At 46.4% G+C, this 12586-nt stretch overlaps 1 protein-coding gene across 8 annotated transcripts in view; it reads left to right on the top strand.

The window, feature by feature from the left end:
- Positions 1-1923: 1923 nt before the first annotated feature.
- Sec31b (SEC31 homolog B, COPII component) overlaps positions 1924-12586 on the top strand; it is a 28531-nt gene continuing 17868 nt past the window's right edge. The window contains exons 1-7 of one of the 8 annotated variants that reach the window (XM_076922134.1): positions 1924-2132; positions 4239-4350; positions 4657-4780; positions 10272-10467; positions 10685-10780; positions 11630-11773; positions 12089-12231. In XM_076922134.1, coding sequence (XP_076778249.1) covers positions 4272-4350; positions 4657-4780; positions 10272-10467; positions 10685-10780; positions 11630-11773; positions 12089-12231 — 782 coding nt within the window. In that variant the 5' untranslated portion in view covers positions 1924-2132; positions 4239-4271. The remainder of the gene's footprint in view (positions 2133-4238; positions 4351-4656; positions 4781-10271; positions 10468-10684; positions 10781-11629; positions 11774-12088; positions 12232-12586) is intronic. The other 7 variants (XM_034486137.2, XM_076922098.1, XM_076922108.1 and 4 more) reach the window with 7 other exon arrangements.

Raw genomic sequence — 12586 nt, 5'->3', positions numbered from 1 at the left:
CTAGTTGTCACCTTTGGAGGTGACACAGTCTAAAGTTCTTAGATTTATAGTGTTTGGTCAGATGGCTTTAATCCCGGCATTAGGAGGGAGAAGCAGGCAGATCTCTGAGCTCTAAATCAGCTAGTGAGATGCTGTCTCACGAAGCTAGCCACAATGGAAGATAATGTCGTAAGGGCACTGGGTGCTCTCCCCACACCCACATAATGGTTCACAACCATCTGTAACTCAGTCCTGGTGGATCTGACACCATCTTCTGGCCTCCAGGGACACTGCAGGTGGTGCATTCAGACACTCATAAAATAAATTTTTTAAAAAATGGTTGTGGTGGTACATGTTTCTAATTCTAGCACATGGTAGGTGGGGTAGAGGTAGGTAGATCTCTTTGTCAACATAGTTTAAAGGCTGACCAACTTAGGAAGACTATCTCTAAAACAACAAAAAGCCAAAAGGATTAAAAAGTATAAAAATCAGACTAAAACTTATAAGAAAGCAATAACAGTCCTCAGGGTGGTCGTGGAATAATTGACAAAGTAACCACATTTGTAGTCTAAGCTGTAAGGCTCATTGAGTACAAGTGACTGGTGCAACTACTAAAGTCGTGGGTGTGTGGGCTTCAAGGCAATCCAAGCAGGTATCTGTTAACCTTCAAGGAGGGTAAGAATTGGCAGAAGGAAAACATGGTGGCTCGTCCTGAAACTCAAGCAAGTAAAAGAAATGGTGTAAGTATCACTTCTGGATTTTGTAAAGTTGTGTGTTAAGAGACATCCAAAGAAGATGATCTGAGTATAATACCTGTTTCCCATGACCAGTGACCCCCATGTGTCAGGCGCATCTGCAGTCTCAAGTGAGTCAGTGTGTTTCTGTGATAGGACATTAAAAAAAAAAGTTAAATGTTTAGTTGTAGCAAGAATGGTCCTGGCAAGATGGTGCCACACCACACGGGGGTTTCTATCTGATTTCAGAACTGCCCATCAGATCATGGGCACCCCAGTTTCAAAGATGAGCCAGGTGGGGCTCACCGTATGATTCATGCATCAAGTGGAACTTTTGCAGCAGCTTGGTTATCTTCACTTGCCACAATTCCCTCAACTTGAAGAGCATCTGTGTTACCTCCACATTCCCTTTCCTCTGCCTCAAGGTTTCTAGCTCTGTTATCGCAACACCGAGTCTCCCCAGCTCTCGAGCCCCGGCCCTCTTGAACCCTTTCCTTTCTCAACCAGGAGAGCCAAAGCAGCTCCCCTTCAGTCACCAGTATTAATCCACACTTTCTTCACCGGTCCCTGGGCTGCCCTGTTGCTCTTGTAATTGGGTCCTTGCCTTTCGCCCTTCTCTCTCCAAAGGGATCTATACTGCCAGATACAAAATACAATTGCCACTAGTGCCTCTGACCCAAATTTTTCAGTAAATTCCCTGTTAACCACAGAATTAATTGGTTTTCCACAGTTTATCTATCAGTACTCTTTCTTGCCCAGTCTCTTTGATTTACTGTGTAGGAAATGCCACCATGCCCATTAGCCGCTTCGGCCCCCGTTTTGCTGAAATATCACCTAGTGTTCTTTCAGCTGTAAGGAGTAATGCCCGTGTCATGTGCCTGAAATCTTCCATGAAGTCCCTGGTCCACGATAGTCTTTTTTCCACACACGGCCCTTAATCAGTTTAAGGACCTGGGCTTCAGAGGCTTCAGTGTGCACTACTACTATTTACAGCCTCGATTGCTTTTTAGCTAAGTAGACCACGCTGAGGGCTCACGAGCTAAGGGCCGGGGCTTCCCTTGCGTTAATAACTACATAATAAATTGAATTAGTGTTTTCGCTTTCCATACACAGGCTATCCGTGGAGCCTGGCTCAAATAGAATAGATTAGTATGAACTGGTCTTGGGCGCTAGAACTGTGCAATCACAGGGCAAGTGAGGCAGGCCCTGCTGGGAAACCTCTGCGCTGTCGGTGCATATTAGTGCTGCGGAGCTCGGCTAAGCGAGCCGAGGGAGCAGGTCGCCAGCTCTGGCCTGAGCAAATTGACTTTTGACCCTCGGCAGCCGCCGTCCGCAGTGCGGTGCGCCCTGAAGCCCTTGGCTGGGATACGACCGGCTCGGGCGGTCTCCGGTGACCTCTGACCCGGGCGCTCGGTACAGGTGGGTTTCCCGCGCGGGTCTGGGGTCCCGGAGCACCGCTCCTCCTGCGGGAGGGCGCCGGGAAGCTCGCCGCTCGCTGAGACCCCACCCGGGCCGTCGCGCCGCTGGAGCACCCATACGAATCCCCACGGCTGGACCCTGTCCCGCTCCCCCTGCCACACTGTGTCCCCAGCTCCGCCGAGGTCCAGAGCGCTTCTGCCTTCTCCCCAGGCCCTGACTTGACCCATCCCTGAGCCCGCATCCAGGCGCGGCGCCCTGGCCATTTGTAACCGACCGTCAAGAGCCTTGTATGGCAGTCGGCGGGCGAGAAGTTGTGTTGACCTTCTCCCTAAGGGCTGTACTGCCAAGGGCAGTCCTCCCTGATCGTGGCTCCCCGACCACATCAGCCCTCCACTGCCCTGGCTGTTCTGACCCTAAACCCTCTGATGCCTCAGAGCAAAGTGGATAAAAAGCACATTTCCTTTTTTTGTTTTTGTTTTTTTTGTTTGTTTTCTTTTGTTTTTTGTTGTTGTTGTTTGTTTCTCTGTATAGCCCGGGCTATACTGGAACTCACTTTGTAGACCAGGCTGGCCTCGAACTCAGAAATCCTCCTGCCTCTGCCTCCCAAGTGCTGGGATTAAAGGTGTGCGCCACCACTGCCCGGCTGAAAAGCACATTCCCCCTGTTCCTTCTGTCAACGGTTTAAGCACGTCATGAAAGTTTTGCTTAACTTAATGTAATGGTTAAAAGCACGGGGTTTACATTGCGGCTGTTTTTTTTTTTTGTTTGTTTGTTTGGTTTTTTTTTTGTTTTTTTTTTTTAATTTTTTTTATGTAAAACGGAGTAAGAATTTATAAAACTCTTGAGGGGGAAAGGAGTTGTGCCTGTCAAATGCCCTGTTGCTGGTCGCTGCTCTTCTGTACAGGATGGTTCTGACCAGCAGGTGGCACTGGAGACGGAATAGTGTGGTTCACTGGTCACAAGATAAAGCTGAGCTTCAGGAGTTTAGAAGCTCCCAGAAAAAGCTCAGCTGACAACTCCGAGCTTTCTCCAAGCTGGGAAGTACAGTAGAGATTAAGAAATATCATCTCCTGTTTTTATAGGTGAAACTGACCCGACTGGCTTGCTCAAGCAGGTCAAAATAAGTTCTAAGTTCCCTCCTTTACCTTTCTGCCCTTTCGCTAGCCTGTAAGGATGAGACCTTGAGTATACATTAGAAGTGGAAATCACAGAGTTAAAATGAATGTGGTATGGAGGTTCACACCTGTAATCCCAGCACTTGCTAAGTAGAGACAGGGGGATTATTCTCAGTTACATAGCAAGTTTGAGGCTAGAATGGGCTACATGAGACTGTCCCAAAGGGAAAGGGTCTGAAAAGATGCCAGCGTTGATAAGAGCACCAGCTGGGTTCCCAGGGCTCACACAGTACCTCACAACTGTCTGTAGCTCCAGTTCCAGGGGTTCCAACACTCTCTTCTGTCCTCTGAAGGCATTCACAGATATGTGGCACACAGATATACATGCAGGCAACACACATGTATCTGTGAATATTATAAATATATTAAAATAAGGTTCTACTATGTATGTAGTCCAGGCCAGGCTTGCCTGAACTTGCCTGAACTAACGCCTCAGGCTCTTGAATGCTAGGATTGTAGATGTACATCACAAGTAGAAATATTTAATTTAATCAATTTCACTTAGGAATTGGTGCTTAGAGGACAGATGTGTGTCAATGACATAAATACAGGGTTCACTGGCACATATACAATATTTAAAACCAAGGAAATCATGCAAAGTCACTGAGAAATTGTCTAGCTTGATGGTTATTATCATTAGACCTGTAGTAACCAATGTGATTAAATTCCTTAGGAGTTTGGATAATCAATTTTAGTAGTCGTGTCAGTGAACTGTCCTTAATTCCTCAGATGAACTTTTTTTTTTTTACTCACTCTGTATTTGCTGGAATACTTCATCTCATGGAGAAGAGAGACAATCTCTGTGTCCACAGGTGCTCCCTGGACCACTGGCCCTAAGTTGTTGTTGTTTTTAATTTCTCTTTCTTTCTCTCTCTCTCTCTGTCTCTCTCTCTCTCTCTCTCTCTCTCTCTCTCTCTCGTGTGGGCCAAAGGTCGTATGTTTTCCACAACCTACAGGGTAGACCATGAAGTTGAAGGAACTTGAGAAACCAGCTGTCCAAGCATGGAGCCCAGCCAGGCAGTACCCTGTGTATCTGGCCACAGGTATGATGACATTAGAGATTAGGAGCTACTGGAAGTCATATGTCAAAGGAAAACCTCAGTACCTAGAACTCCTTAATGACCATGAGAGACAGCTGTAGGATCATGTCAGGTTGGGTACCTGGTAACAGTCTTGGACTAGGGCTTAAGGGTGACAGACACCTCATGCTTTCCTTGTGGGTACCGCTGGAGAAAGGAAGCTCCTTACTCTCTTCTGTTTCCTCTCTGCTCCCTAACCTATTAACACCCCAGATCCATGCACACACTGTTGCTCATTTGCTGCCTCTTCTTTCCTTTTCTTGTGACTAGGAACATCTGCTCAGCAACTAGATGCCTCCTTTAGCACACATGCCACCTTGGAAATATTTGAGGTTGATTTCAGGGACCCTTCTCTGGACTTGAAACACAAAGGAATTCTTTCTGTCTCCAGCAGGTACTATGTTGGTTGGGTCTATGAGTGATAGAAGGCCCTGGGGTGGTACGTACAATTCAGAGATCATGGGGTGATAAGTACAGGGAATGGGAGTTATTTTCAGAGGAGCTCATTCTGTTCAAAGGGATTTGAAAACCAACCACTTTGACCTCACTAGGCGGTGGCGGCGGCGGCAGCAGCAGGCAGGCAGGCAGCGTGCAGGTGATAAAGCTGCCTTGCACAAGCCAGGACTACGTGTACCTGGTCTCTCTTTGAACCCACGGATATTGACTCCTTCCTCCCTTGGCTTTTGTTAAGACAGCAACCTTGCACAATATCACACTCCTCTGCCAACAAGGAGGACAACTGATGATCTCTCCTCATGGCTCTTAGGTGCTGATTGGGTGTCAAAGGTATCATGGCCCTGGCAAGCGGGATGCTCGTAGGTCATGCTCTTGGCTATGTTGCGTAACAGCAATGAAAAGAAGATCACTTATCCTCTCCTTTATTGGCAGAAATGTCTATAAGATGTCGTGTGGAGCTTGGTGGGAGGACACTATCATTGGGACCCTGCAGGTTTTACTCAGTCCTCAGAATGACCCTAAATTATAAATGCCATTATTTCTATTTTACACGGGTAATGAAAACCCTAAGAAGCTAGATTTGGAATGTTCCTATCTGAGGGCAAAGTCTACTTCTTCCTATTATGTCACAGCTTTTGTCTTTAGACAAGGTCTTGCTAAGGCTGGCTTTGAACTCACAGTCCTCCCAACTCATCCTTCTGAGTAGCTGGTAAGATGTATGTCACTGTACCTGGCTCTGTATTCCTTTTTAAGGGCTTTGTGAAGATGGCATCTATAGCCTGATATAATAGTCAGTAATTTTTTGTATTGTCAGAAAAAAGTGTGAATAGTCATTCTAGTCTACTTCACATTTAATAAATAGTATACATATTACCATACTACCAATTTTATATAGATATATAAGACATCTATATAAAATATGTACGTATTTTTCTTATAGCCCAGAACATTTTCTTGCCTGCTCTAACTTAGAGATTTCTGGTCTCTATGGCAGCTCTCCATCTGATGATTGACGGCCCCTATTCGTTCTTGTCTTCTGCCAGTCATCTTATGCGTGCTGTCATAGAAAGCACAGTCTTGTTGGATTGTAGCCTAGCCGTGACGCTAATTAAGCTGAATGCTCTGGAGTGAGTTACATTGGTTGCTTTGTCTTTTCTCACTTACTTTTGAAGAAGAGAGCGTACAAGATCATTTCTAAGACCTGCTGAGACATGCACCCAGATCTTACATCCAGTCTCTCCCCACTTTCTCTGTGGAAGTTCCCTTTCCCTTGTTTCCCCTTAACACTTCTTGGGGGCTGTCAAGGTGGTTCATGAGGGAAAGGCACTTGCTGCAAAAGCCCAGCAACTGGAGTTCAATCCCCAGCACCTACATAAAGGTGGAAGGAGAGAACCAAATCTATAATGTCCTCAATAAAAACCACAATATTAATAATAAAAAATTTAAAACTCCCACCCCTTTAGGGGTTTGAATGAAAATGGCTCCTATAGGCTCCTACAGAGTGGCATTGTGGGGAGGTGTGGCCTTGTTGGAGTAGGTGTGGCCTTTTTGGAGGAAGTGTGTCATTGGGGTGGGCTTTACAGTTTCAAATGCTCAAGCCAGGCCCAGTGTTACTCTTTCTGTGTCTTCCAATCCAGATATAAAACTCTTAGCTACTTCTCCAGCACCGTGTCTGCCTGCATGTCACCATGCTTCCTGCCATAATGGTAATGGACTAAATCTCTGAACTATAAGCCAGCCCCAATTAAATCTTGTCCTTTATAAGAGTTGCTAAGGTTATGATGTCTCTTCACAGTAATAGAAACCCTAAGACACTTCCCCCAGACCCTCCTCTTGTGCCTTTTCCTATTAATAGAATCTCTTCCCTCTGCCTACTGTTTTCTTCACACCCTCAGTCAGATTTGGGCCCTGAAGCTGCCCAATCTTCTTTCTCTCAGTCCTCCATGCTTCTATCTAGAATCACATGATAAAAAGCAGTAAGCAGTGTTCTAAAGTCCCCATGAAGGTAACAGTGGTAACAGTAGGGGCCAGCTTAAGCTCTGGATAGACTGAAGAGGTGCATGGATCAGGCACTGAAGCATGTGCACTGAAGAAGCCATATGTGGTTTGTTAGACAAAGTTCACCATGGAAGAAGTTAGGGAGAATCTTCTTATGTCATTCCCTGGTGGATAGAGGCTATGGCAGAATGAGGTCGGAGGTCAATGGGTAACCAGCTGCTTCCTTCTGCTTTTGGAGACTCCTGATCTCTGAATATCAGCAGAATTTCCCCATCCTGGAACAACCTAGGAGAAAGTGGGTGTTTATCTGTTCTTCTTGTATCTTTATCTCAGTTCTCTGGATACTTGGAGAATACAGTTGGCCTCTCTTTGAGTGCTAAAGAGCAATGCACACCAAGCTGAAAAGAAAGTCATTCTATATCCTTCTCTTAGTGGGTCTGTCCTCAAGATCCACCTTCCTTATAGCAGCATCAAGATTAAATATCAGAGAATGTGGTCTTTACTCTTCCATAAACCCAAGTTCAAACCTCAGCTCTGTTACTTACTGTCTTCTTGGGCGTAGAATCCAACTTCTCTGACTAAGTTCTCCACTGTTAGTTCAGGATATAAAGCAGAAACAGTACTGCCTGTGTGTGCCAGGCATTCAGAAGACTGCCTTGCTCTCCAATGGATCTGTCCAGCCCACGGCCATTCTCCAGCTGGGGCCTGCTCTCTCTACTCTGCTTCTTAAGGAGACTGGGTTCTTCTGGTTCTTCTGCCCCAGATGTGGAAAAACTCTTTTTCACTTTAGTTATCTGTCATAAGGTTGGTATTTTTCAAAAGCAACTCAGTTAAATGAAAGCAAAATCTTGAATGAAGAAGTGCCTAAGATGGGGCAAGGAGCATGGTACAGAGCAGACGTTGTGGCATGCTAAGTGCTGGTCTCAGATAGGCTCAGGTGCTCCAGCCTCCTGACCATGTAGGCTTCAGTTTGTTCTCATCCCCAACAGCCACAAGCGGCTCACTAGGGCTGCTCCTGTCTGGGACTTCAGTGTCCATTTCTAAGCTGATATATCTACACTGGTTCTCAGTTCGGCCTGCTGCTTTGAGTCACTTGAGAGTGTCTGTTACCATGTAGATTTAGTAGTGTGTCTCTTCTCTGAACCTTCTGATTCCTGGCCTCTCGTAGGAATAGTGATCCCTTGCATTCTTAGATGTCACCCACCACAATCCCAGGAGCACCTTTATCAGAGGGTGTCATGTATTCTCATATTACAGTCATGGTTTCCCTACACAAATGTGTCCTCTCCTCTCTTCTTTAACCTCTACTTCCTGTTTCCATGATAAATGCCATCATTTTAAACTTTTAACTGTATTTCCCTTTAAAAAAGATTTAGTCTTAGTTATGCAACTGTGTCTGTGTGTGGGTGTGTACACATGAGTGGTTGGTGGTACCAAAGCAGGCCAGAGGGGTTGGAGCCCCTGGCTGGAGTTACAGGCAGGGGAACTGAACTCAGGACTCTTGCAAGAGCAGTGAGTGCTCTTAACCACTGAGCCATCTCTCCAGCCCTTAGCTTCATTTTCTAAAATTCCAACTTACAGGAAGATATGGCAGCTCTAACGAGTGGTCACATAACCTTCACTTGAGGTCACAGTATCTCTCCTTCTGTGATTAACTGGCCATGTGCCCCTGGTCTCTCAGCTGTTCTCTAGCACAGCCTCTCCAGGAGTTGGCTTCACCTCACTAACAAGGTAGTAAACAACAGAACCATAACGAGTGTAAAGAACCAACTTGTCATACTTTGTATTCTGCCTCTCTGAGGTAATTCCCCTTTTCTCCTGCCATACGGTGACTTCTTCCTGAGGGTTCAGACCCCTTTACTCTTATCTAAATGCCCTGTGTTCTGACCTCACCGAAACCTCTGCCACCTCCTGTCTCTAGTTCCTGTGTGACCCATGTCTTCCCCTCCTGCCTGTAGTTGTTTACCCACAGTTCCTAGTTCCTGGATGACACGACACCCTGTTGAGTCTGTTTGGACTTTTTCTTCCACCCCATGGAGACGGTGCCATGTCAGAAAGCTGCTCACTGTCCAGTGGTAGCCCCAGAGTCATTTAAGTTGTGTCAGCTTCTGTTCTGCAGATGCAGCCCCACCTGGGCCACTGCTCAGCTTCACGTTCTTGCTAAGCTGACTCTGCTCAAATGCTTGGTAAACAAATTCTTGCTTTGTCCTGTTCACTCGGCTCCCTTGCTCATCAGGGTATGGAAATGTTTCGTTGCACCTAGAGATCTTGTGACATTTGATGTGAAACCTTCTCTCATGGTTAGCCACAGTGAAATCGAGACAGGACCCCCTCTCCGCAACACTCTCAGGCCTTATGGATTTCAGATGTTTTCCCATGGAGCTTTGCATGAGACGTAGACATTTTTGTAGGAGATCTAGGGTTTGTCTTTTTCTTTTGTGCATAACACTGGCACTGTTGTTTGCTTGCCTACTTATTTGTTTAGAAGCACCCCCAGAAAGCCAGCAAAGTGTTTTCCTAGTTGGGTATTAGTATTTTGTGCCTCTGTTTCTCAAAGCTGAACCATTGCAATTGCATGTCCATGCCAGTGGGCCAGCACATGGGAAAGGCAGGATGAAGGGGGGGTCTTTCTCACTTTGAGTTTGAGATGGGACAACGGTTGTTTGAGGGAGCTGATTCTGACCCATACAGGATAGGCTTCGGCATGAGATGGACTGAACTCTAAACCTTGACTCGATTATCTCGTGAACATGAACGGATACAGTAGCTCTGTGAACAGACGCTTCATAACTTCTCACTTTCCCTACTCGGAATTGGACATAATAGAACTTCTTTATAGAACTGCTAAATATTAAACTAGTAAACACTTGCCAAGCATTTAAAATCGTGTCTATTATGTGACAAGTTGTCAATAAATGAGGTTGACTTTTTTTTGAGGTTAGGTTTCATGTAGCTCAAGCTGGCCTTGAACTTGCTTAATTACATGATCCTGAATTCCTGATCCTCCTGCCTCCAATTCTCAATTACTGGGATCACAGGCAGGAGCCACCGTGCCGGCCAGGTTGTAGTACTTGACTATTGAGCACTGAGGAGTGTAAGATGTAGCCTATTTGCTGTAGTTATTACAGTCTCTATGTGGCTCGATTTTAACTTTAAAACAAAGCAAAAAACCAACACTCCCATATAACCCAGATGGTGACTTTCTGAAATTTAGTTTAACATAGATGAAGTATTTTTTTTTTCCTAAAGAAAGGGCAAGACTGGGCAGGGGAGACTTCCCTTCTGGGTCTGGAGAAAGAAGAAAACAGACAAGCAGACACAGGCTGGGACTGGGGAAGGCTGCATGATAGGAGAGATTGGCAAAGATGTCTGTCCTCTGCATTCTGACATGTCCCTATGTCAGTGCTGATACAGATTCTTTTCCTTCGTAGGTTTCACAAGCTCATCTGGGGCAGCTTTGGCAGCGGGCTTCTGGAAAACTCTGGGGTTATTGCTGGTGGAGGAGACAATGGCATGCTTACTCTATACAGTGTGACCCACATCCTTTCTTCAGGGAACGAGCCCTTGATTGCCCAGAAACAGAAGCACACAGGAGCTGTCAGAGCCTTGGACTTTAATCCTTTCCAGGTACTGCATCTTAGTTCATCAGACCTGGCCAAGGCATGACGGTGCATGTCTGAATGGAAGCCTTCTCTTGTGGTCTCCAGGCTGTAGCTCTGAACTGTAATGGGAGAGGCTCTGGGTCTCCCAAATCTCTTTCTGAGGTGGGAGTTGGGGGGGGGTCTTTAGAAATACCTTTTATTCACACAGGGCAATCTCCTGGCCTCATCTTTTATTCACACAGGGCAATCTCCTGGCCTCAGGAGCCAGTGATTCTGAAATCTTCATTTGGGATTTGAACCACCTGACTGTTCCAATGACACCTGGATCCAAGACACAGGTGAGGGGCTCCCTCTTCCCTCTGACCCAGGGCTGCTTCTTAGAGTGTACAGCCAGGTTTTCCCAGATAAAGTTTTGATTCTGGAGCCAGTAGAATAACAGAGATTTCAAGGTTTACCACTGGAGGGCAATAAAACTCCATAGCTGGACACACCACTAGCCACCTAAGAGTCAAGAGAGAGAGGGCATGCATAGCAGTTGGCTCATGGTGGTCATTTGCTGTTCAAAGAATTCCTGGAAAGAAGTGAAGGGTGGGGGGATCAGAAGACACCAAGACAGGCAAGGAGTGGTGTGTATCATAGTTGTGGGGACACACCGCTGTTTTTTTTTTTTTTTCGGGGGGCAGCCCTGTCTCTGCGCATGGCTCTCAGGGCTGGTGTGCCTCTGGATGTGCCTCCTTTGTCAGTCTGTAGCTTGGATTATCTTTTTGCTTTTCTCTGTCTTGTACTTCATCATGAAGTAAATGTGGATTGGCTGGCACTTGATACCCTGAAAGTCATGCTGTTCTCTCTGCCTCATTTTCTCAGGGGCTCTTTGTATCTGTTTCCTCTCTCAGATTTCTCCTCCTCTCCTCTGTCCTACAGATGGGGGTTACTTTTCAACTTTGACTCTATACTCTTAAGAGAACTTTGGCTTAGAGCTAAAGCCAGGTGTGCCAGCTGTTCCCTTCCACTTCCGTACCCATAGCTGAAGCATCTTTCTTGGAAAATGTAGTCCCAGTCCTAAGGCTGTTAGTGGGAAGAACCTCTTGCCTCCTTTCAGCTTCCTGTGGGCCGTTGGGAGGAGCAGAGTGGTACATGTCACTTAATTCAGGGGATGGCAGGTTGTCTCTTTCACCATCTTGCCTCAGAACCCCCCAGAAGACATTAAAGCATTGTCTTGGAACCGCCAAGTCCAGCACATTCTGTCTTCTGCTCACCCCAGTGGCAAGGCAGTTGTGTGGGATCTCAGGAAGAATGAGCCCATCATCAAAGTCAGTGACCACAGTCGCAGGGTGAGTGGTGGCCAGAACACGGGCCTGCGCTCTGGCTCCCCTCATGCCAGACAGCAGGGGCTGCTCTTGCTCAGGGTCGGGATCCATTCTCAAGTGTGGATGCAGCCCCATAGCAGAGTTCTTATTAACAGTGAATGCTTGGGAAGCTAACCAGATAACCTGATTCTTGTTAAGTTCCTTGTTTGGTCATGGTCCTCACTTTTTGCGGAGGAGACACAGGATACCCTCAGAGTAGTCTCATTCCAACTGGGCAGAACCCGTTCAGAATCTGAGAGGTTAGGTTACATTACCCACTGGGATCTTCTTTGTTCACAGATGAACTGCTCAGGCCTGGCCTGGAACCCAGATGTAGCCACTCAGTTAGTGCTGTGCTCAGAAGATGACCAGCTCCCAGTGATTCAGTTGTGGGACCTGCGCTTTGCTTCCTCCCCCCTGAAGGTGCTGGAGAGCCACAGCAGGTAGCATCTCCAACCCTGTTCACACACTTGGGCCTTATTTTAGCCATTGACATCTTCCATGGCTTCAAAGACATTGCAGAGAACACAGCTGTATTTCTAACTAAGAGGAGTTCCTTTGTAGACTGGGCTTATGGGGAAGGGCTGGGATTCTGTATAACTTCAGGGGTGGGTCATGAGAAATATCTGAGCCAGCTGACCCTTGTGTTAGTTTCTATCACTATAATAACTACTTGAGGTAATTAACTTATAAAGAAACAGCTTTGTTCTCTGTTCGTGATTGATGAGTGTCCTTATTTTGGGGACTTTGATGTGGTAGGAGTGTGTAGGGAGAAACGCCTTTTACCTGACAGCCAGG

The sequence above is a fragment of the Arvicanthis niloticus genome, chromosome 1, assembly GCF_011762505.2.
Source record: "Arvicanthis niloticus isolate mArvNil1 chromosome 1, mArvNil1.pat.X, whole genome shotgun sequence".
NCBI lineage: Eukaryota > Metazoa > Chordata > Mammalia > Rodentia > Muridae > Arvicanthis > Arvicanthis niloticus.
This window is presented reverse-complemented; position numbering and strand designations above follow the sequence as displayed.